Consider the following 22,329-nt stretch of genomic DNA (forward strand, 5'->3'; position numbering starts at 1 on the left):
TATTAAAAAAAAACCATGCAAATCACATGTAAATGGTTTGGATACAAATAGATAATCTATAACAAGCTGGCAGCAGAGATTGTAAAGAAATATAGCAAAATATTTATATAAAATATTTTAAGTGGTTAAATAGGACTGGATTGGTTTTACTGTAGAACACAGACTATGTACAGCAACACAGTCATAAAGATCCTAACATAATAGGTCATTTCTTTATTTGATATATAAATACATCTTAAAGTTTGTTGACTGCAGACTACTTATCAATATAAGCAAAGAGATGAGATATCAAGATGTAGAGCAACCATCACACTAGCCGGTGTTGTGCCAAAAAGTGATTTCCAATGTTTTTTGATTATTTTTTTAAATTTATTTTGTCATGAATTTGCTTATATTGTTAAACAGACAGCAGCCAACAGGATTTAAGAAAAGGTTATATATATAAATGAGCTGTTTTAGAAACATCTTTATGATGTTTTATTTGTCACAATATTGTGACTCTTGTGCACATCAGTCTTTAAAACAAAGATTTTCAGCTGGATAAATAAAGGATATAAAAAAGTCACTTTCACAGATTATAGAGCAACAAGTCATTTACAGAAGTTTAAATATGGAAATCGCTTTTTTGCGCACACAAGCACTCTGCACAGACAGAAACTGAAGGAGATTTGTGATGAAATAGTTAAACGAATAAAGACTCAAACACTTTGTGGAAGCATGCAAGAAAAACAACATCCATTATTTACAGGTGATCTACTCATGCCCAATTCTCATAAAGAATTAGATTTTCCAACTGCTTTTTTATGCTTCCTGTGTAATTATCTCATAGACAGCAGGACAAAAACATGCAGGTTCACTATAGTCAGACCATCATGGCAGCTTCTAGCTTTTTCTGACAGTGTGACAAGAATCTCCAGAAACCTTTGCTGTTATCACAAACACAGCCGTCTTCTCTCTGTGTGTTTTATTCTGTAAGTAAGTCTGTTGTGCATTGCATTGAATTACCAGTAAATGAAACAGCCTCATGTTTCCTAACAGAACAGGGAGAAATCAGTATTATTAGGTCTGGAGTCATTACAGTTAACAGCCTGCTGGTTGTAATCATCTTAGTGCTTTTCTGTCCCTGTTTCTATGGAGATGTGTTAATCAGCGATAGTCTGGCACAACAAGTAACCTTGTGCCCAATTATGCAACTCTTTTCTTGTTTCACAGAGGATCATTATCAAGATATGACGACAGCAAAAGTTTTGATAAGGTGTCACTGTGGAGGTGGGTGTCCATACAGCTGTGTCAGGGTTGGGTTAGCTGAGCTGTGATGTCACACGTGACTGTTTTTAGTGGTGGAGGTACGTTGCACATAAGGTATAGATCACAAAGAAAATGTAGGATGTCTGAATACATATACTGTATCACACTCAGTATTTCCTGAATGACACAATCATTGAGACACAATCAGATCAATTACAGACAACTGGCCTCTTATTATTTATTCCCTGAGTCCACATGCAGCTGTACATTGATGTGAAAGAAAAAATATTTATTTTAAGCAGACAAAACTTGAATTGAATTATAAAAGAGGTCCATTAACGAGTAAATTTTCATTAAAGTGTAACAAAGACAAGAGAGACAATTATAAACTAAAACTGATGGATATGTTTATGATATTTTCTTTCAGTTATCTCAATGTACCAAACATGGTTTTATCCAGACTGTTTACTCATTACATCTTTACTCTCATTGGTCATTACAGAGTCTCTCTGCTCTGTCCTGACTGAAGCATGCAGACCAGAATAAATACAGTTATCACAAAAGTACAAAAAATAAATATGGCCAACTTCCTGCATTGATAAAACAGTTGTCGTCTTTGTTTTGTCTTAATAAGAAAATAACTGAATAATCATCATTACACAAGCATCAGATGTAAAACTGGAAAAATTAAAGGAGTGAGACACAGCTGGGAAACAAACAAGACAACGAGGCACGGAAACAAATGTAAATACAAGGCAAAGAGACAAATGACTATCAAAATAAAACAGGAAGTAACTACACAGAGGATCACGTACCCAAGATGAAAACATGACGAAATGATACAAAAGGACACATGTGAGGCTGTACTGAACCAAACCACAAATCAGTAAAAATAAAGATATACTCAAAATGTAAACAGAACACGCTGGCTGCTCTTTGTCTCCATATAAACTGTCCTCTTAATCATCAAAGATAAAAAGAAAAAAATCTGACCTAACATCAAAGCTCATTTGATCTAATGTTGGTGTGTCCTTCACTGCTGATTCCATGAACAGTATCACACTCCACCCAATATTTTCACAAGCAGAGTAAAAACTACGATTCTCTGACGATGACAACTGCTTCAGATCTGCTCTGTACACAATGTTGTTGGACTTCCTCAGTCCAATACTCCAAACCAGTAAAGTCAAAAAAGTCTTAATATTCACAAGACTGTGGTCACCTCACTTCATGTGGAACATACACAGTTCAGTTTATTCTGGGAGCTGTAGCAGAAAGAAAGCAGCATGAAGCTTCTTAGCTGCTCTTTACTCATGTTGGATTTCAGGGAGCTCCTCAGTCTTTTACACACATTGGTACTTATTTTTACCTCCAATACACTCAGCCCAGGAGTATGCATGAAATAGAGTGACCGCACACCATCTACGTATTCACTGGAAAACTAGCTTCTCTGTTCTCACATAGAGAGCTGTGTACAGTCTGTGTGAAAGCAGATATTTAATGTCTGAGGGTTGATAATTTCTTCACCAGGTCGTTCCTACATATCGTCTTTAAGATGTTCTCCATCACCTGCACAGCTCCAGTGATCTCATATGTCTGCACCATCAGATCTACTGTGTCATTTCTGTCTGCTTTGGACAAATAGTTTTCTTTGATGGGTGATATGTTGTTCCACACTTTAGTCTTCAGGTGCCACTTAAACTTCTTGAATTCTTCATCGTTTAAATCTTCGAGGATATCGGGAAGCATCACCATGATTTTCTGTTAAAATCAGAGCATACTGTCAGTCTGTAGATGAGGCTTTGCAGGTCATAATGAAAGGAAGTTGAAACCATAATGGTGTACACAGTGAATAGAAGATAGCCTTACAGAGAGCAGAGATAAGAAGTATAGTTCTTTAGTTCCTCACATGATCCATATCGTTATTGATAACAGCACACTCATTGAGTCTATACAGAAGTTAGCTAGAACAGATTCAGACACTGACAATAAACTTTGTCCAAACTGAGATCAGCCTCACCTCTGCTGGGATTCTCCCATCTGCAGAGAAAAGTAGATGATCTGCAAGGAGCCAGGGATAAGAATTATAACACGCAAGCATTTACAAGAATTGACGAATCTTGAAATTAAACGCAATGTTTTTGTATTGCAAGTCCAAAATATTTATTGTAAATCACATGTCCTGTGTTTTTTTTGAAAAAGGGTAAGTGACACATTTGGGAAAAAGAAAATAAAAATCTCCTACAAACAGCTTGTATTAAAAACCTCTATGGATGAATGTGGCCAGAGGCAGCAGGTGAATGGCCTCCTGAAAATGTCTGACAGCCCTTGAGTCAAACAAAAAAAAGTTTCTATTAAAGGCATTTTAAGCCATGTTAACCCACTCAGATGTTTGGACAAGGTGCTGCCAGTCCTGCCATAGAACTGCTAAGTCTTGCTTTCCAATCTAAGGAACACTTAACTTCATGGCTTGTCTCTATTTTTTCTAATTTGTGCCTCCTTGTCTCCTCCTGCCTGTGAATCTCAGTTCATCATGCTCAAGGATATCTAACTTCCTAAACTGCACCTGGACAAGAGAAGAGACTTGAAGGATGAACACATCTAATTGATCCTTTTACCTGTAGATATAGCCTAAAACTACAGCATAACTGTTGCCTTGTGTGTTGAGATTCGTGATCAGCAAAAGTGTGTTCTAAACATTACTTGCAGACTTCCACATTTCTGGAATCAGCTTGTCAGGAAAACTCAGATTCGGCTCAGTGCTTCAATATGTTCACCACCTTCTCACTAACTGCTCTGCAATTTTAATCATACATTTTTTTTTATTTCTTTGACCAAAAATGGTTTATTAGATAGTCATCCTGTTAAATTACAGCTGGCCGTTTTTTTTCTTCTTCTACATTGTATTGTTTTTTTTTTTCAGTGTTGATATTATATATTGTTTTGTTTGTAGGTTAATTGCAGGAATTTCTTAAAGTTAGAAATACCTGGATGACTTCTAGTTTTTGGGTTCTAAATTCAGATGAAAGTGAGGTTATTGTACTCGGCCCTAAAAATCTAAGAAATATGGTGTCTAACCAGATTCTTACTCTGGGTGGCATTACCTTGACCTCCAGTAACACTGTGGGGAACTTGGAAGTGTTTTTTGACCAATATATGCTCTCCAATGTACATATTAAACAAATATGTGGGAATGCTTTCTTCCATCTAATATCTCTAAAATGAGAAATATCCTGTCTCAGAGAAACACTGAAAAACTAGTTCATGCATTTATTACTTCTAGGCTGGACTACTGTAATTTATTATTATCAGGATGTCCTAAAAACTCCCTGAAAAGTTAATCCAAAATACTGCAGCAAGAGTACTGACAGGGACTAGAAAGAGAGAACATATTTCTCCTGTATTGGCTTCCCTTCATTGTCTCCCTGTTAAATGCAGAATAGAATTCAAAATCCTTCTCATCACATACAAGGTCTTAAATCAGGGGTCCCTAATCCCAGTCCGCGAGGGCCGGTGTCCCTGCAGGTTTTAGATCTCACCCTGGGTCAACACACCTGAATCACATGATTAGTTCATCACCAGGCCTCTGGAGAACTTCAAGACATGTTGAGAAGGTAATTTACCCATTTAAATCAGCTTTGATGGATCAAGGACACATCTAAAACCTGTAGGGACACCGGCCCTCGTGGACTGGGATTGGGGACCCCTGTCTTAAATAATCAGAACTGGAACCAGCTCCTAGTTTGGATTTGGGAGACAGACACCCTCACTACTTTTAAGATTACCCTTAAAACTTTCCTTTTTGATAAAGCATATAGTTAGGGTTGGATCAGGTGACCCTGAATCCTCCCTTAGTTATCCTGCAATAGGTGTAGACTGCAAAAGGTCTCATTAAATACAAATAGGCATCACAGCTTCTTAAACACCTGGAGCTCAAAAAGTGCTAAAATATGAGGAAGAACTCAAAGTCAACATGGATTAGTCAAGATGAATATTGTGCTCTATTCCTTTCTAACATGTCCAAAGAAATTTCAGGATGATGACCTGTTAGATCTGCTTCATGCTCCCAAACCTCTGTGTCGGTTTGGTCTCGGATGGTTAGAGTCACTTCATCTGTGTTCATTGGAAGGCGGATCACAAATGTTGGGGAGTAGTTTGGTCCAAACTCCATGTCAAACTCAGCTCTCTGAAAAGAAGCATAGCATCAGTATCTTTAACTATGGCAGTCTCATTAAGTGATTGTAACCCCATTCCTCTTATCATCTCATGTCTCAATTCATATGATTGACATAGTTTTGTACACCTAAGGCCCAGATTCAGTTTATAGTTTCCTCCACTGTAGACACTGATATTTCTGCCAATAAATCCTTACATGGTACCCACATGAACATAAAACGTACAACATCTTGATTCAAAAAGTCAAACTAAATGTTAAATGTAGAGAATATCTGCATTTCAGACAAAGGCTGATTATTTTTGATATTGCTGGTATTATTTTACACACAGCTTAATGCCTCCATTTCATTAAAGTACTGGACAACTTTTCTTCAGAGTACTTACTTTGGGTTGGATTTTATTGGCCATGGGACAGTGAACGGTGTAGGTCGTATTTTTGATGAGGTTACACGCAGAAGGCACCAGGATGAAGTGGGAAGGTTGATGATGCTTGCTTACCTTAAGAGTCATCAGAACATTTTATATAGAGTTTTATCCCTACATGAAACTATTTAGACAATGACACCAAATAAAATCTACAAATTTTAAGAAGGGATACACTTGAACCAGCAAACATTTGGCATTTTAATTGAAACTTCTATGATTTGTTATCATGACACTATTTTTCTAATTAACGTTTGTTTTTCCAGAAAAAAATGCATGACTGACAGCTAAAATGGGTTAGGGTCCGAACAACACAACCTCCACGCCATCTGCCATCACACATTGTGACAGTTGGAGAATTTTGGTAAAGATGGTGGATAGAAGTTTAGATTACTGGAGAAAGTTTTTAAAACCTTACATGGGCAAAGTCAGCTAGCCTTAATCAGGTGCAACTACTGGTTTCATACAAGTGTTTCTTTTAATTTCCAAAACATTGAATTAAAGTTTATTTACATAAAGCTTTAAAGTAACTACCAAAGTAAGGAGCCAATTGTCTTTTAAATATGGCTGCTATGTAACACACTTGCTTTTACAAGGATTTTGATAGAAGTCATCAGTTTAAGATGACGATGTTTTTTTAGAAACACTTTAAACTGGCTGTGGGTTGGTGGGCAGCCATAATGTCTAAACACTGTGTGCTCCACAAAGAAGGAAATGCTACAACAGCAACAGCACAAGTCAGCTTTTCACAGCCTGTCCACAAAGAAAATCAATTATTATTACCAGAAATTATAATGGGACTTATTTGTAAGTGAGTCATTTCTCCCACTGCACATCTACACTGGAACACATTGTGGTTCCACCTGCCACATCCAATTTTAATCAATGTTCACATTCATTGTTGGTAGCTACAATTCCAAGTGAATATAAAGCTACACAACTATGCACTAAACTGGATTCTATTGACACAATGAAAAAGATGAAGCTGTAAGAATAATGAATTTTTACCTCAGTCATGGGGATGTTTCTTGGCAGAAGAAGCACATTGATGTTTTGAGTCTGTTTTGTGTGGTTTGGTGGACTGAGGAACAATAAAACTTGCCCCTTAACTTGCTTGTTCCAAATGCCCTTCAGGAAATCCAGGACAAGGCCAAAGGCAGAGAGGTGGGGGTTTTCGACTATCACATGAGTATCTGTGATCTTTAGTGGTTTGATGAAGCTCATTGCATCATCAGTGAAGTGGGCAACAGACAGGAGGCCATCAGAGAGCAGAGCTGTGAAAACACAGAGTCAACAGACATGTATTTATCTGAACACCCACTGATCCACTCATTTTAACTACCCACTCTTACAAACAGCCTTTTTATCCCTTTTCTGACCCTCTTATCTGTTCTCTGATCCTTTCTTTTCAACATGCTGTCTGGAATGAATTCATATTACTAAGATCATCATCAATCACTTCAATATGACCATGCACTTTCACTTTCTCCATTTTCAGTGAGTGAGCTCATGTGCACGACTATGTTCACGTGTGACTCATAGTGAGAATCTGTATGTATATTTGTGCCCATTCATATACACATATAGCGACACACACACACATAGTTGAGTACATGTAAAAGTCAATCAATATGAATTATCAAGGCTGAAGAAATATATCGGGGAAGCAGAGAGCATGAAAATAAACAGCCTGCTCTCCAAAGATCTATCCAGCATGTACTCTCAGCTTCAAGAGAATAACAACACAACACAGCTGGAACTGAGCAATATTAGAAGAACATTTGGGAGAAAGAGGTGTCACACAACACCACTGCCAAGTGGCTGGTGGACCTAAGAGCAGACTGCAGCAACCACCCAGAGCAAGAGCCAGTCAACATCACAAAGGCAGACATACAACAAGTCTCTGGGGTGAGTGGGTGATTATTGTGGGCATTACTGTCAAAAATAATCTGCTCACCTTCCTGTGTTTCACAGTGTGGGAAGTGTAGCTGACGGACAGCATCCTCACAACATTTGATGTCGAACAGTGGCCCTGCAGCCATCTTTCCAGCTGGTTGGAGGAAGCTCTCATCCCACTGGATGATTTTGTACAGGAGCTCTGCCTCTCGAGTCATATCAAACACCAGTCCAGTCAGAATACAGTGGAACAAACCTGAACCAGGACACTTGAACCTGCAGGATATAACAAAGATTGTATGACCTTCGATCACTGACCAAAAAGGGAAAAAAAAAGAGAGAGAAATACTAAAAAAAAGATTTTCACTAGTTTGTATTATTCTTTCAAACTGTAGCACACAGACAAAAGTAAAATATATATCAAAGTTAACGCAGATATTTAGTCCTGTAGCACCTCCACTAATGATGAAAGAATGAAACATAAATTGTAGTAGTTTCTGTTGGTTGTTCAAAGGAAAGCTTGTTTTATTTTTCTACATTTCCCTAATTTTGACTTCAATGAGATGAAAAACACAGCAAAAGATTTTCCTGTAGTGTGCATTAAAAGTATTATCCAAAATTTAATGCTAAAATGCTCCCAGAGGTCTGCATAATCTGTGTTGTTCTAATTGTGAGACATGAGAACAACAGAAATTTACTGAGAATGTGACATGAAAGCTGTTACAGCTGTGGATTTATGATGTTGTTACCTGTAGGAGATTTGTGCACATTCATTTTTTACTTCAGGTATGAAGCTGGATGGAAGCTGGAATTTAGAAAGAAACATTTGTTAATAAATGGTGAAAACTTAACTTAAGCATGCTTTACAGATAAATTGTTTGTACAGTGTGAGAATACAGGGCTATAGAACCTGACAGTAAATTTACTAATCAGGATCCCACAGAAAGGGTATAAAGCTAAAGCTTGATGCAATATGATAATTATTCATGTGTAGTGTAGTGAAGTTTGTTCGTTTCATCTTACAAATTCACAACAAGCATTCAAAGAGTTTGTTAGGATCTACCAATCTTAGAATCTTCAGATTATTCTGAAATATAAATATAGTTTCTTTTCTCACCTTCTTCACATCTTTGGGATTTATGTCTGGTGTATTTGGACCCGGTTTGACCTCAGAGTCATCTGATGGGAGAAGACAAAGAGCTGTTGGCAATATAAACTATACTCTAGCTCTCTTCATAAGATCTGAGTCAGTCTGACTTCAGCAGCTCAAGGTTTCCTGCCATCATTTTTCTCTCAGAAACTTCTGGATTCCACCTGTGGAAATACCTGCTGCTGTTTCCCCATTTATCGATTTGGTTAAGTTAGCTGGTAGCTGTCCAATGCTGAAGCATGTTAGCTACAAACAATTTAGTTGAATATTTGTATTCTCTAATATTGTCTGCTATGTGGATAGACTCACTTTTCAGTTAGACTCTACAGCTACAGCCAACGTTTTTTGTGTTCAATATAGACCGAGTGGGCTGTTGTGGTAACTGTTACTCTCAGTTTCAAGAATAATCGTCTACTTACAGTACTGTGGAAAAGTCTCATTCCAAACCTAATTTATTTATATTTTGCTAGGAAATGTGAGAAAAAGGTGTAGTGATTTATTTAGCTTTTTTATTTTTATTTACTCTTTTGCAATTTTAATTATTTCCAAAGTCAATATTTGGTATGACCAGTTTTATTCTTCAGCACAGTCTGAGCTTTCCTAGGCAGCTTTCTTGTCATTTCTTTAAGTAGTCTTCAGGAATAGTTCTCCAGGCTTCTTGAAGGACATTCAAAATTCTTCTTTTGATGTTTCTGCCTTTTGTTTCATTTTCTGTTAAGATGATCCCACACTGCTTCGATAATGTTGAGGGTCCAGATTCGGGAGAGGTCAGTGTATGGCTGATAGTGTTCCACTGGGATCACAATGGAAAACACAATGTTCTCACACACTTTCTGTGTTTATAATTCCATCAACTTTGAAAAGATCTTCGCCACTGGCTGAATTACAGCATCAAACCATGACAGAGATTCCAGTGTTGTCATCTCTCATGACCTTCTCCAAACATATTGACAATAATTTGAAACAAAAATTCTTGTGTAATTGAGCATACAGAGCCTTTTCTCTCTGTTTCCCTTCCTTAAGAATGGCTTCTTTACCCCGATCCTTCCACTGAGACCATTTCTGATGAGACTTTTATAACCAGTAGAATGATCAGCTGATGGTCCAGACACCTCTCTTAGGTCCTGTGTCAGGTCTTTGTTCGATTCCCTCCTATTTCTTAAGAACATAACAATAAATAAAAAAATAATTTTTTTTTATTTATTTATTTTTAGGAATGATGAAATATGCTAAGTTTTCTGGGAATAGCTGAGAATCCCCATGTTGGTACAAAAATACTATTTTTATGCCTGCCAAACTGTGTTATCTTTGAAAATTTTAATAGATTCAACTAAAAAAATGGAGAAAAAAATATGTGATTTTGCAACAAGTTATTAGAAGAAATTGCCTAAAGAAACAATTTAAAACTTTTTATTACACAAATTTGTCTAGTATGTGTAGACAAAACACTGGTTTATTTGTTGTTGTTTTTTTTAGCTTAAATAATTCATTGGTCAGTCTTAACTGGCTTTAAAAAAACCCCAAAAAAACATTATTGTGAAAGTGTGTTACGGTTCTGGGTCATTTTGACCCGTTTTTTGCAGTTTCTTATATTTTGGTAAATTTCTGTATTATGATTTATGTTCTGGTTCTTTAGTTGTGCTATTTTGATTATTATTCTAGATTTAGTTCAGTGTCAATCTGTGTCTTTGTAAATTGTTTCTTGTTTTACTTTGAAGGTTCATGTCTGATGTCAGTGTGTTCAGTTTTACTTCCCTCCTGTCTCATTAGCCCTGATCTCTCCCAGCTGTGTCTCCCTCCTGTTTCCCATTCCCTGATTACTCCCTGTGTATATAAGCCCTGTGTTTTCCTTTGCCCTCTGTTGCGTCATTAATGTCTGCTCACCCTCATTTTCACTGCGTTCTGTAGTGATGGCCAAATGAAGCTTTCTGAAGGATTGGAGCTTGTATTGAAAAACGGTTCATTACTCGAAGCTTTTCAACACAGTCCTCTCTGGTGACATCTGGTGGCCAAAAATATGAAGAGCAGCTTGAATCCACAAAATAAAACCAGCTGCTTCATTATGATTGCCCACTCTACAGAGTGGAATTCTGTCTGATATTGGGCTGCTGTTGTGTTGCTTTGAACGTGTATTTTTTGGTGGTTAAAAAAATGTGGTTTATTTGTTTAATAAATAGTTTTGACCAGTAAACTCTCCTTGTTTAAACATGCACCATGGTTTGGTCTTTCTTTGCTTGTGACTTCTTGATGTTGGTAAATACAATAATTGAAAAATACCACGTTACATATAATATATACATATAATAATGCACATTATGGAGTATGCTTCTGCTGTGAGGTCCCGCCTCCATGTACTTATGCAATTAATCGCTAGACGGGTATATTTATAAATAATATTATATTAGGGAAATTTTCCTATACATATTTTTGACCTGGGGGTAGAATTGATTGTGAACTGGAAAAGGAAAATGCTTATGAACTTGCAAATTAAAAACATGATGCATTTAAGGTAACCCTTTTTCATTTTTATTTAAAAAGAGAATTTGTTCTAGTGTGCGATGGCCGAACCTGTTCCTTTTCGTTGAGATAATTTCTCCTGCCTTAAGGAAAATCCCTTCACATGGCACAGAAGAGGCTGGAGTGCAGAGAAACTGGTAGAGATGCAGTTACACAGTCTACCTGGGCCCCACAAACTATCAGCTAAAGAGAATAAATAAATTAAATTGCTGCACATTTTGTAGACTAACATTTTCAGATTAATTAAACAATAAAATATATATTTTTACAACATTAAATGTAAAGAGTCAAGTGGAAGTTTTTCTAAAGTTATTTAATGATATTTATATTATGGAAGCAGATTTTTGACATTTTACCTTTTTCCCGTTTTCAGATATAATAAACACGCACAAAACAAAAGCAAACAGCCAGAACACAAAGCTGGAAAACCCACCCCATCGACCAAAATCAACTCAAAATACTCCCACACAACAGAACCTCCTCTATTCCTCGCTGGCTCCAAATCTCTCAGTGGAATGATCAGTGGTTCGCTATCTGTCACCATCAAAACACTCCACAAATCCCACGAATGATTCACTTCCTTATAAACCATTGAATCAGATACCGAAGCAGTTAGGTTCTAAATGAAGCTTCGGACGTCACTGATCACGTGACTCTGGCCAAACGAATCAAGCTTCGACACAGTGCTTCTGAAGCAGTGTGTTGATTTTTTTGACACATGCACCGGAGCGTCAGCTTCAAGCGGGCCATCACTAGTGTTCCGTTTGCCTGCCTGTTAGTTTATTTGTTTTCCCAGTTTAGTTAGTTTTCTGTTCTTCTTATTTTCCTGTAATAAACTGAGTATCTTAAGTTCACGTCTGCCTCCGTGAGCCCTGCGTTTGGGTCCAATCCTGCCTACCTGCACAGCACACAGCCATGACAAAGTGGTCATGGAAGTGGAATGAAAGGTGGCTGAAGATTTTTGCATAGTGCAGTATTTTAGTAGTTATTTTCCTTTGTGTATCTGCTTCCTTACAGTGGCTATGTTTACAAAGATTCTAATATTCCCATTTATTGGCTATAAGACTAAACAAAATAAAAATGTAATAAATAGATACAAAAAGTCAGGATGAACACTGCCAAACTCAGTTCTGAGGTATGGGACCTTTTCATAACATAATTCAATCTTAATTGGTTACTTCAAACTTGCTGGACAATGTTGCCATCTTGACATAAATGCACAGCGACATAAGCTTCAACTGATTAAAATATGAGAGCTGCAGCTTTTAAAATTTCATCTGAGTAGAATTTAAAACAAACCTTTTGATGGTTTAATGTTATGTTTTATTTAGAGGTTAATCACATGAATATGGTGTTATTGATGGCTAATATTAAGGGCCTGTTCACTAGCAAATTTGAGTAAAGGCTGAAGGGGTTGTTTTAAAAGTTATAAAACACTTTTTTGGCTCTAAGGTCACACATTTACAAGAGCAGATCAAATAATCTCTCTCTTTGGATATTTTTGTTGATGTTGTTACATTTTTCATAATTCAGTATAGCGCAAATCATGACAAAAGTCACGTCAAGGTGCTTTATGTTGTAAGGTAAAAAACAGTGTTGGGCAAGTTACTTTGAAAATGTAATTCAATATAGTTACTAGTTACTTCTTCAAAAAAATAACAGAGTTAGTTACTGAGTTACAATATTCTAAAAGTAACTAATTACCAGGAAAAGTAACTATTGCGTTACTTTAAAAAAATTTAAATATGTAAAAGAACTTGATGGAACTTACTGAAATACTAATATATAAATTACTAAATATACTTGAACATACTAAAATATGTATTCAACTGTTTGTTATAATTTGAATATATAGCTGAAATAAATGGGCACTTAATAGAAGGGACTAACAGGAAACACTGTACACTAATCTAAACTATTCAAATGTTACCCTGTGATAATATGAAATAAAACACCAATCAGATAAAATTTTGTAATTGTAGTAGAGCTTTTTTTTCTATTTGCAATAAATAATACAGTAAAACACAATAGATGTTTTAAACCTTGTCTTTGATCTCTTTTTAAGAGAAAAATATTTTTTTCTACTTACTTCCACTTAAAAATTGCTACCTTTGAATTATCCAGACTCTCGATGACGGTGTCTCATCACTGTACGTATGTACAATGATGAGACATAGTTTGTATGTGAACACCCGCCCAAGTCTGCCTCTTGTGGGTTCACCAAGACTACTTTACTCTTCCTCAGCCAATAAGCAGCACTTGTGCGAAGAACTGACATTTGTAAGACTCAGATACTCGTGTTTGTTCCTTACTTATCTTCTGAGAGAAACTACTGAAGTCGTACCTATTGATGAAGCTGCCGCCTGGATTTCCAGCATCTCCACTTCAAGTTCCTTTGTTTGCTCCCCCTCTGATCTACAACAACACAAGAAAAGCAAACTTTAAATGTGCATACATTAGATGGCATCACCTTGTATGTGAGGAGACTGATTCTGGATTTAACAGGGACCCAGTGAAGAGTATCCTGTCCTACCATAACTCTGAGACAGGATTTTAGAGATATTATGGAAGAAAGTAGTCGTGCATATGTCTTTATTATGTGCACTGAAGGACATATGCTGATCAAAAACTACTTCAAGATTCTTCACAGTGTTACTGAAGGCAGAGAAAATGCCATCCAGAGAAAGTATCTGGTTTGATAAAACGTTTCTAAGATTTTTAATAAAATCAGTTTAATCTGAATTTAGAAGCAGGCAATTTGAGTTCATCCAGGTCTTTATGACTTTAAGACATTACTGCAGTTTAAATAATTCTTGTGTGACAACAGCAATCTAACATTAGTACAGAGCAAAGTGAGTCAGATAGTTATGCCACAGAACCTGAACAGGAGCTTTTAAAAGGTATTTTGAAAAGCATATATCTTTTAAAAAAAATCTCAGATTTCTGCTATAAATGCTTGTCCTCGAAAACAGCTAAATGCCTGTTTGTTTTCTGAAGCTGGCCAGACGTTTGGATTCCTGTTGATGTTTGTCTGACGTTTGGATTCTGTAGCTGTGTACTTCCCTCTGCCTTCATTGATTAGTAAGCTAATTAGGAATCTGTCATAACTATTGTGAAGCAAATGAAGTTAGAAGTGACTTACATAACAGACTTCTTAAAGTTTTTTTGTTTCTTTTTTTAGAGTTTCTGAAGTGCATCTTTTGTTTTTCTACTTTTTCCTCAGTACCCCTGTACTCTTTGACAGTCGTTTCTGCTGTAGGTCTTTGATCAACTCAGAATAAAAACTCTGACTTAAGTGCTTGAAAGCTCGTCTCAAGGTAAAGCAAATATGTTGTTGTTATTATTATTTTGGGCATTCTACATTCTGTGAATGGTTCCTCTGAGAGTCTGAGGAGAAACTCCTTTACTGATGGTGACTGATTCATGTTGGCTCACCGCACACAGTCGATGGAGGGGTTGATGGAGAGCGGCTGCAGTAACACATCAGTCAAAGCATCAGTGATCTGATTGTGACTCAGACTGTAACACAAACACAACAAGTGGCTCTAATTGATTACTGCACATTAGCTGGAAGATACATAAAATCAATGAGGTAAACTCACAGTAATGATACAACTGATATGTTTGTCACTGTGATAAAGAAAAACAAGACAATCCATTGTGTAAATGTCAGGATGACAATCATAGAGACTCTGCAACACTTCAGAAAAAAAAGATAAAAACTATATGAGCTTTGCTTTTATATAAACCACATTCTTAATTATGATATTAAAGAAAAATATCTAATTGTTATCAAACCTCTTTAACCTGATTTTACTATCTTACACTACTGACTAATATGATCACAGTATTGATGCTTTCGAGCCAATATTTCCATCTAATGATTATCAGAGGACTGTTAAAGACTTCCTCCCTAATGATGACGAGTGCTTCACCAGATCTCAAACTGCTTGTGTTCCTTGAAGGCTGCTCTGTGCACGATGTTGTTGCTGTAGAGTCTAGAAAGAGACCAAAGCAGAGAGAGCAGACGTCACTCATTCACTCAGAACAACATGAATCCATGTGAGCTCAGACTGTGAATGATTCCTCTGAGAGTCTGAGGAGAAACTCCTTCACTGATGGGGACTGATTCATGTTGGCTCACCGCACACAGTCGATGGAGGGGTTGATGGAGAGCAGCTGCAGTAACACATCAGTCGAAGCATCAGTGATCTGATTGTGACTCAGACTGTAACACAAATGCAACAAGTGGCTCTAAGTGATCACTGCACATTATATTATTGTAGTGTGTGTGAACAGGCTGATGGTGATTGGTGCCTCCCAGAGAAGGATCAGTGTGTGACACTCACTCCAGGACTTGGACTTTGTGCAGATGTGTGATGAGAGGGAGCAGCAGCTGGTCAGTGAGCTGACAGTGACTGAGGTCCAGCTCTGTCAGCCCTTCACACGAGTCCAGCATCTGGACCAAAGCCCCACAGGCCCTCTGATCCAGCGTGCTGTGACTGAGATCCAGCTCTCCACCCAGGGCTCCACACAGGGACACCGCCCGCCTCACTGTGTCCCTCTCACTGTTCTCAGGAACCAGAGACAGCAGCTAGAGGAGGACAGTTTTACTGACTCTAAACAGGACAAACAGAGCAAAGAGAAACTGTCAGGATGCATCAACACCAGTATGAACGAGCTTCTCTCTGGTTTAGACTCTTCAGTGGTCTTTCCCACCTGAGGCGGACCCTGTGGAGGACAGGAAACAGCAGGTCAAGCATGCTGTCCTCCACCTCACAGTCTCGCAGGTCGAGCTGTGTGTCCCGGCTGCTGTGTGTCAGGATGGTGGAGACGGCCCTGCAGTCATCAGCGGTTAGACTCAGAGGCTCAGGCTGATCCTCCTCTGGTAGCTCCACACAGGAGGAGCAGGACAGATCCAAGCTGTGCTGCAGAGTCCTCAGCAGGCCTGACGCTGCCTCCTGCTGGACGTCACAGGCAGCACAGCAGTGGATGAACCTGAGCAGCTGATTCCTGTCAACACTGCAAGGAAAAAAACAAATGCAGAAGTACCGAATGTTAAAGAGTGTGTTGTAGATGATTTTAATGGGTGTAATTGGGCTTGTTTATTTCTCTTTCAGTTAACTGTTGGACAATCTGATCAGCAGGTCTCGTTAATTAGTACAAAGCTAAAATGTTGACCTTTGTAGGAAGATTAACCTATGTGTTCATATTACATGAAATTTACCACAAATATCTGACCTGAGATGAGAAACGTTGTCCAGCATGAAGAGGATGGACTCTACTCCCTCTGCTGGTATGGAGGTCCACAGGAGGTTCAGTTTGACTCCGTCTCCATGTTTGAGGATGAAGATCAGAGCAGCACAGTCCACTGAGTCCAGCTCTCTGCAGCTCAGGTTGATCACATGACCAAGTGACCTCAGTAAACTGGGTACAGCGTGACTGTCATGAGCTCTGTAGAGCTCTCTGATGGAGCTCATCACAAAGCTGGGACTGGGCCTGAAAACAAACAGTTTATTTCCAACTTTGTTTAAATGATCCATAAACTGCTGATTAAAGATGAGACAGCATTTCAAATCCTCCTGATTAAACAGCAGAAACTGTGTTTGTTAAAAGATCAAACTACATTCAGCACCTTTTAAACACAATCCTGTCCAGAAAGGGAAGCAGACGTGTGGTTTCCTCCTGTAAGAAGAGGTTCTTCCTCAGGTTCACAGTGATGGTCTGAGCTGACGACTGCTGCAGCAGATAGTGAAGAAGCTCCCAGTTCAGACAGCAGGAGGTCAGGTCTCCACCAACCTTACTGAAGAAGGACAACGTCAAGTCCTTGTCCTGGATTTCATGGAGGAGAGACAGAAGCTGCTGGAAGCTCTCTTCACTCAGTCTGCAGAGACCATAAATATAAAATATGCTTTAAAGTAAAAATGTACATTTTATTTGGCCTGTGATGTTCAGGAAAGACATTTACTTGACTGTTAGAGGACCATCATGGAGCAGCAGTGTAATCAGACCCTGAGCAGGGATGCAGCTCTCAGTCAGGTCTAACCGTCCGACTGTCCAGTATCTCAGCAGGGAAGCCAAACTACTGACAGCCCTCAACAATATTCTCTGTGATGGTCGAGCTTTCTTAGGCACAAGAGAAAGCTCTTCCACAGCCAGTGGATAGACCACTCTGCCTCTTCTTACCCACTGAAACAGGAGCAAGGACATGTCGATGGAAAGCCTGAAGATCAAAGAGACAAAAGAGCAGAAATGATGAACACCAAGAACTAAAGATTCAAAGTGGACAGCAGATAAATGGTGTTAGAAGAACAAGAGAGTCATGATTTCACTTCCTGCCTCAGACTGTGTAGTTGTGTTGTGTGTCTAAAGAAGAGAGCGGCTCCTCTGACAGACATCTTGCTGGGTGTGAGGATGAGATCCACTTTAGAGCCACACAGTTTGAGAACTCTCCCCACAGACCAGCAACTTTTCCTGTTTAACTCTCCTGTTAACAGCAGCTGGAACCCCAGGAGCTGCAGCAGAGACTCCAGCTGCTGGGCCTCCTCTGTGGATCTTACAGACATGGATGTACACACACTCTGGAAGAAGTCTGGATCACAGCTGAAACACAGTGGAGATGAAATGAGAAAATACAGGATGAGCTACATTGTTAAAAACCATATTATGTACTAATATGATATTGAAAACAGAACTTTTAATGTAATAATTTGGTAATTTCTAGATTATTGCTGTGCAATTACAAAAGTAATAACCAGTTAATTTCCAGTAATATCATATCAAAATTCCGCCATAACCATATATATATATATATATATATATATATATATATATATATATATATATATATATATATATATATATATATATATATACACACATACAGAAACATCTCTGCTGAGTATGGAGTGGAAGTCCTGAGGTCAAAATGGGAGACACCCCCTAGGATGGTCGAGAATGACCATGCGGCCATAGTGAGGGTGAAGCTAACGGTGGTCCCAGTGGTAATTGGAGCACCCAGTCAGTGACCCCCAAACTAAGCGAGTGGCTCCAGCAGATCCCAGGATCAACATCCGAAGAGGGCAGTCCTAGGAACAGCAAAGATACTGCGCAGGAGCACAGGAGCTCTCAGACCTTTGGTAGACGACCTGAGCTTGAAGGATAAAGATTGCCCTGCAGGAGCGAGAGGGGATTTTTTTTTTCATGCATATTCTCCCAAAAATTCTGCAATCCAGTTTTCAACAGATTAGGTGAGGGGGTTGGAGGTATGGTATACTCAGAATATAACTATCCATGCCCAATACATTTTGTAGTGGTTTATTTCTAATAATAGGCATTTCATAGCCATTTTTTTTCAATATGACAGCCCGTATCTGTGAAATTGTCGCTCAAAGAACTGAAAATTTCATCATGCTTGCTTTAACATTGTTCTTTTTTTCAAAACTTCTAATTTTTCAGTATGCAAGCAGGCAGCTTGGTGCTACTTGCTGCAGGAGGCTGGATCTTTGGATGTCTAGAGGTCAATCAGTGATGAAGGCGCAACAGGTCGGTGGTGTTGAAACCCCCACAACCCTGAAATGGACAAGCAGAAGAACATGGGTAGCATCTTATCCTTTTAACTACCCCACCAAGAAAAAAGAAATGGAAAAGTTTATGTTTGCATTTCTCATTGACTTGGGTGAGGAATAACCACAATCACTTATACTTTTTTCAATAGACTCTATAGTTTTTAAAATATTGATATCTACCAAATGGTTGAGATGTCTCTTAATGGTTTATGTACAAAATGTCATTCAAGTCACTGGATATAGTTTATTTCTAGTAGTATGTGACTGAACTTTGCTGGTTTTCATTCCTTCAAAGGAAAATTTTGTATTGAATAACAAAATATTGCATTTAAAAAGTGATTCAGAACAAAAATACTCATATTTGTCCCTCTGATTAAATGCTAGTGCAAGATCTGGACCAAGCTGAAACTTGTGAAGAAGTTGTCACAAAAGAAATCAGGGAGGGTGGGAGCATCTTTTCCTCTTCACTGAAGGTAACATTAAAGATCATGGATTCCCCTTGATATAGCAGCAAGTCGTGGATGATACCAAATTAACTTGCTCGACAGAACAATTTAAAGCCCCACTTATCTTGTTTGTTGGCAATATAAACTGAAACTGAACTATAGGTGGAGAGACACAGCCCTTTTGCTTTTCTATGAGGCCACGAACTCAGAAACACTGTGCTTGTATGTGTATGGTATCAGAAGACACCGCTCATGAACAATGTCTGAGCAAACACACAAATTCCCTCAGTGGTCCCTTGGACCACTGTAAGCAACATTAGACATGTGCACTGTGGTCACGCCAGCATCGAATCCATGCAAGTAACATGGTTTATTAAAATAATCAAATTACAGCATTTACATTTATGTTAGACTACTTTTAATTAACTGCTTTAGCCCACTTACAATGAAAATTAAAAAAAAATCTTGTTCATGACCTGTGTAGTATGTTAACACTATTGGAAGTAAAAATAACTAACTCTAATTTTGAAAACACAACTTTCTTTTCTTTTATAAAGCTCTGACTTGTGTTATGAGTATGAGTCTGTGGTCTGGGAGATAGTCCTGTAACTCTCTGTCTGCAAAATACAGGATATAATGACCAATGTTGGGCAATTAATTATATAGTTACTTCTTTAAAAAAGTAACTGAGTTTTGCAAACAACAACGTTTTCTGCAGCTGTTTACCTAAAAACAGGCTTTTTTTTTAAAATAAACATTTCAAACTATTTACAGAACAATCAGCTGTTCTGCATCAAAATAATTTCTGTCCACTATGAGATAAAGGAGAATAACAGCCTGATACCTGCAGGCCTGACAACAGGAGATGTATCACTCTTGTAACATTCAGCAGTAGCCTCATTGTTCTGACACACACAACAAAACTATTGACTACACTACACACTAACTACACAAGATTTGCGCTAAATGTTGCAAATCTCTCACATCTCAAAACCGCCGTCACTCCTAAAACTTCCCCCCTTCCTAAACAACTAAATGCCATGTTGCCATATTATTTTTTACTGGTGGACATGGTACATTTTTCTACCAACAGGAAAGGGTGGGTTTTTTTTTGGATTTGTTTTTGCTCACAGGCGGAGAGCGTTTTTGAGCGCTTTCCTTATAAAACGTGTTTTTACCGTTTCTTCTTCTACCGTTTCTTCAGTAAATATAAACAAAGATAGTATTCAGGAAGAAAACCAAACATTGCATATATTTTAATCATAACTCTGGTTTTACGTGGCCTATCAACACAATTTAAAAACTGGTATAAAGTCCACACTTTTTCCGTCAATTGTTCCATCTGTCCTGCTCACATCTCGAGTAGTTGTACACGTTGTCACTAACGTGGTTTAACTCCACATCAGCCACGCCGCTTTGCTAGCTAAAACACTGGTGTTGGCACATAAGGATGCTGTCATAGCCTGTCAACGACGTTGATTAGCTGCGTATATACGAATGTGAATCGCATTATTGGCTGGAGCAGCCAGTCACCAGTCACTTACTGACTCACACTGCAAGACAGAATGAATTGTAAATGTATTTACTTTGATTTCAATTGAGATTAGATTTTTTTTGTTCGCAATGCAGATTTTCTGTGCGCGGAGACCGTGCCAGTAGTGCACGATTGCGCACGTGCGCAGCTTAGAGGGAACATTGCTCATGAATCAGTCACAGGAGCACATGGTCTTGAGCCATAGAATTGTTTAGTGTCCGTCTAGTAATTGTGAAACATTTAATTATAATTTTGACAATTTGCAATATTCATTTACCAGCTAGTGCCATTTAATTAAAAGGGAATTATTATTATTATTTTATTATCATAAGTGATAATTATGATTTCCATGTTTACTTTTTAATTTTAAATATTTACTAATGTTAACTCAGAAAGTTAAAAATTTATAAATAAATGAGTATTTATTGAAGAATTTATTGAGGAAATTCTTTCAGCATATTCTTGCTGTGCTAACACTTAATGTGATTTATTAACAGCAATGGATAAGGAAATGGGTCCAGTAGATTGATTTTATGGCAAATAATTAATTTTAATAACATTTACGTTAATGTTTGAATTAGCAAAATAAAGTGAAAACTTAACCATTTGGTTGAGAACTTTCTGAAGAAATTTTAAACGTTTAAGTTCTTTTTTTTCCTGTCAAGTTAAATACTTATGTTCACTAAGTCCTCTAACACTATCATATGTCAAAATTAGGGATGGGTACCGGTATCCGGTTCTGACATAAACAGTAGTAACCAGACCAAAAAGCAGCGCACATTTCGGTGCTTTATTTCGGTGCTTTTTTTCCCCTGAGATGTCATACACTTTGGATTCTAGCCAATCATTTTACCTTTCCGAGGATAGTAGGCGGGCCCAGGTAGGTACGTTCTTTTAGAGCAGAGCTACAGATTAAAAATGCCCAAGGCGAAGCGGTCAAAAGTCTGGCTGTACTTCACAGCAAAAGATGCAAACTCAGCAGCCTGCAACAAGTGCTTTAAGGTGATACTGTGCAAAGGAGGTAACACCTCGAATCTGATGAAACACCTGGCGACGCATAGCGTTTTTTTAAAGCAGAGAAATGCACCGTATTTGATAGCTTGCTGCGAGACCTCACATCGTGCATATCTACTGCGGGTGTGGTGCCTGTTATCGGACCCGGAGTTAGCAACATCCCCCAAGAACCCAAAGAGGAGAGTCCTGGCCCCTAGCCCTGCCAGTGTAGCAGAAATGATGACGGATGATGATGGCAGCAGCAGCCGTTCTTCTCTGGGCGAGTAGTTTAATGTTGTTCGTGTGTAATTTACATTTAGTAAGCTAATCACGTTATTAAATTAATGCATGTAAGGTGAACTAGCAAACACCGTCGTA

At 38.1% G+C, this 22,329-nt stretch overlaps 2 protein-coding genes across 2 annotated transcripts; both read right to left on the reverse strand.

The window, feature by feature from the left end:
• Window positions 1-46: 46 nt before the first annotated feature.
• Window positions 47-16,017, reverse strand: LOC146361531 (uncharacterized). Its single transcript, XM_084920735.1, has 13 exons — window positions 15,760-16,017; window positions 15,555-15,638; window positions 15,346-15,408; window positions 14,846-14,929; window positions 13,755-13,825; window positions 8,861-8,922; window positions 8,493-8,548; window positions 7,805-8,019; window positions 6,856-7,121; window positions 5,809-5,922; window positions 5,293-5,434; window positions 3,269-3,309; window positions 47-3,009 (listed from the first exon to the last, which is right to left on the reverse strand). Exons 1-13 carry the CDS (start codon window positions 15,867-15,869, stop codon window positions 2,746-2,748), a joined length of 1,572 nt encoding a protein of 523 aa, XP_084776861.1. The 5' UTR covers window positions 15,870-16,017; the 3' UTR covers window positions 47-2,745.
• LOC146361532 (uncharacterized) lies at window positions 16,005-17,621 on the reverse strand. The gene is made up of 5 exons (XM_084922360.1): window positions 17,379-17,621; window positions 17,046-17,294; window positions 16,652-16,909; window positions 16,130-16,432; window positions 16,005-16,029 (listed from the first exon to the last, which is right to left on the reverse strand). Exons 1-5 carry the CDS (start codon window positions 17,618-17,620, stop codon window positions 16,005-16,007), a joined length of 1,077 nt encoding a protein of 358 aa, XP_084778486.1. The 5' UTR covers window position 17,621.
• Between the last annotated feature and the right edge of the window lie 4,708 nt (window positions 17,622-22,329).

Source organism: Perissodus microlepis, chromosome 23 (genome assembly GCF_051167445.1).
Source record: "Perissodus microlepis isolate ML-2025 ecotype Zambia chromosome 23, ASM5116744v1, whole genome shotgun sequence".
In the NCBI taxonomy this organism is placed as follows: Eukaryota; Metazoa; Chordata; class Actinopteri; order Cichliformes; family Cichlidae; genus Perissodus; species Perissodus microlepis.

Bases quoted from the DNA above. Each gene is read 5' to 3' on its own strand.
- LOC146361531 (XM_084920735.1), bottom strand. From the start codon at position 15,869: ATGCTGGACTCGTGTGAAGGGCTGACAGAGCTGGACCTCAGTCACTGT. The intron at 15,639-15,759 runs GTGAGTGTCACA...TTTGTGTTACAG, and splicing joins CACAAAGTCCAAGTCCTGGA to TCTGAGTCACAATCAGATCA. The intron at 5,435-5,808 runs GTAAGTACTCTG...GCTTCTTTTCAG, and splicing joins CCAATAAAATCCAACCCAAA to AGAGCTGAGTTTGACATGGA.
- LOC146361532 (XM_084922360.1), bottom strand. From the start codon at position 17,620: ATGTCCTTGCTCCTGTTTCAGTGGGTAAGAAGAGGCAGAGTGGTCTAT. The intron at 16,433-16,651 runs GTCAGATATTTG...TTTTCCTTGCAG, and splicing joins GACAACGTTTCTCATCTCAG to TGTTGACAGGAATCAGCTGC. The intron at 16,030-16,129 runs GTGGGAAAGACC...TGTCCTGTTTAG, and splicing joins CTCCACAGGGTCCGCCTCAG to AGTCAGTAAAACTGTCCTCC.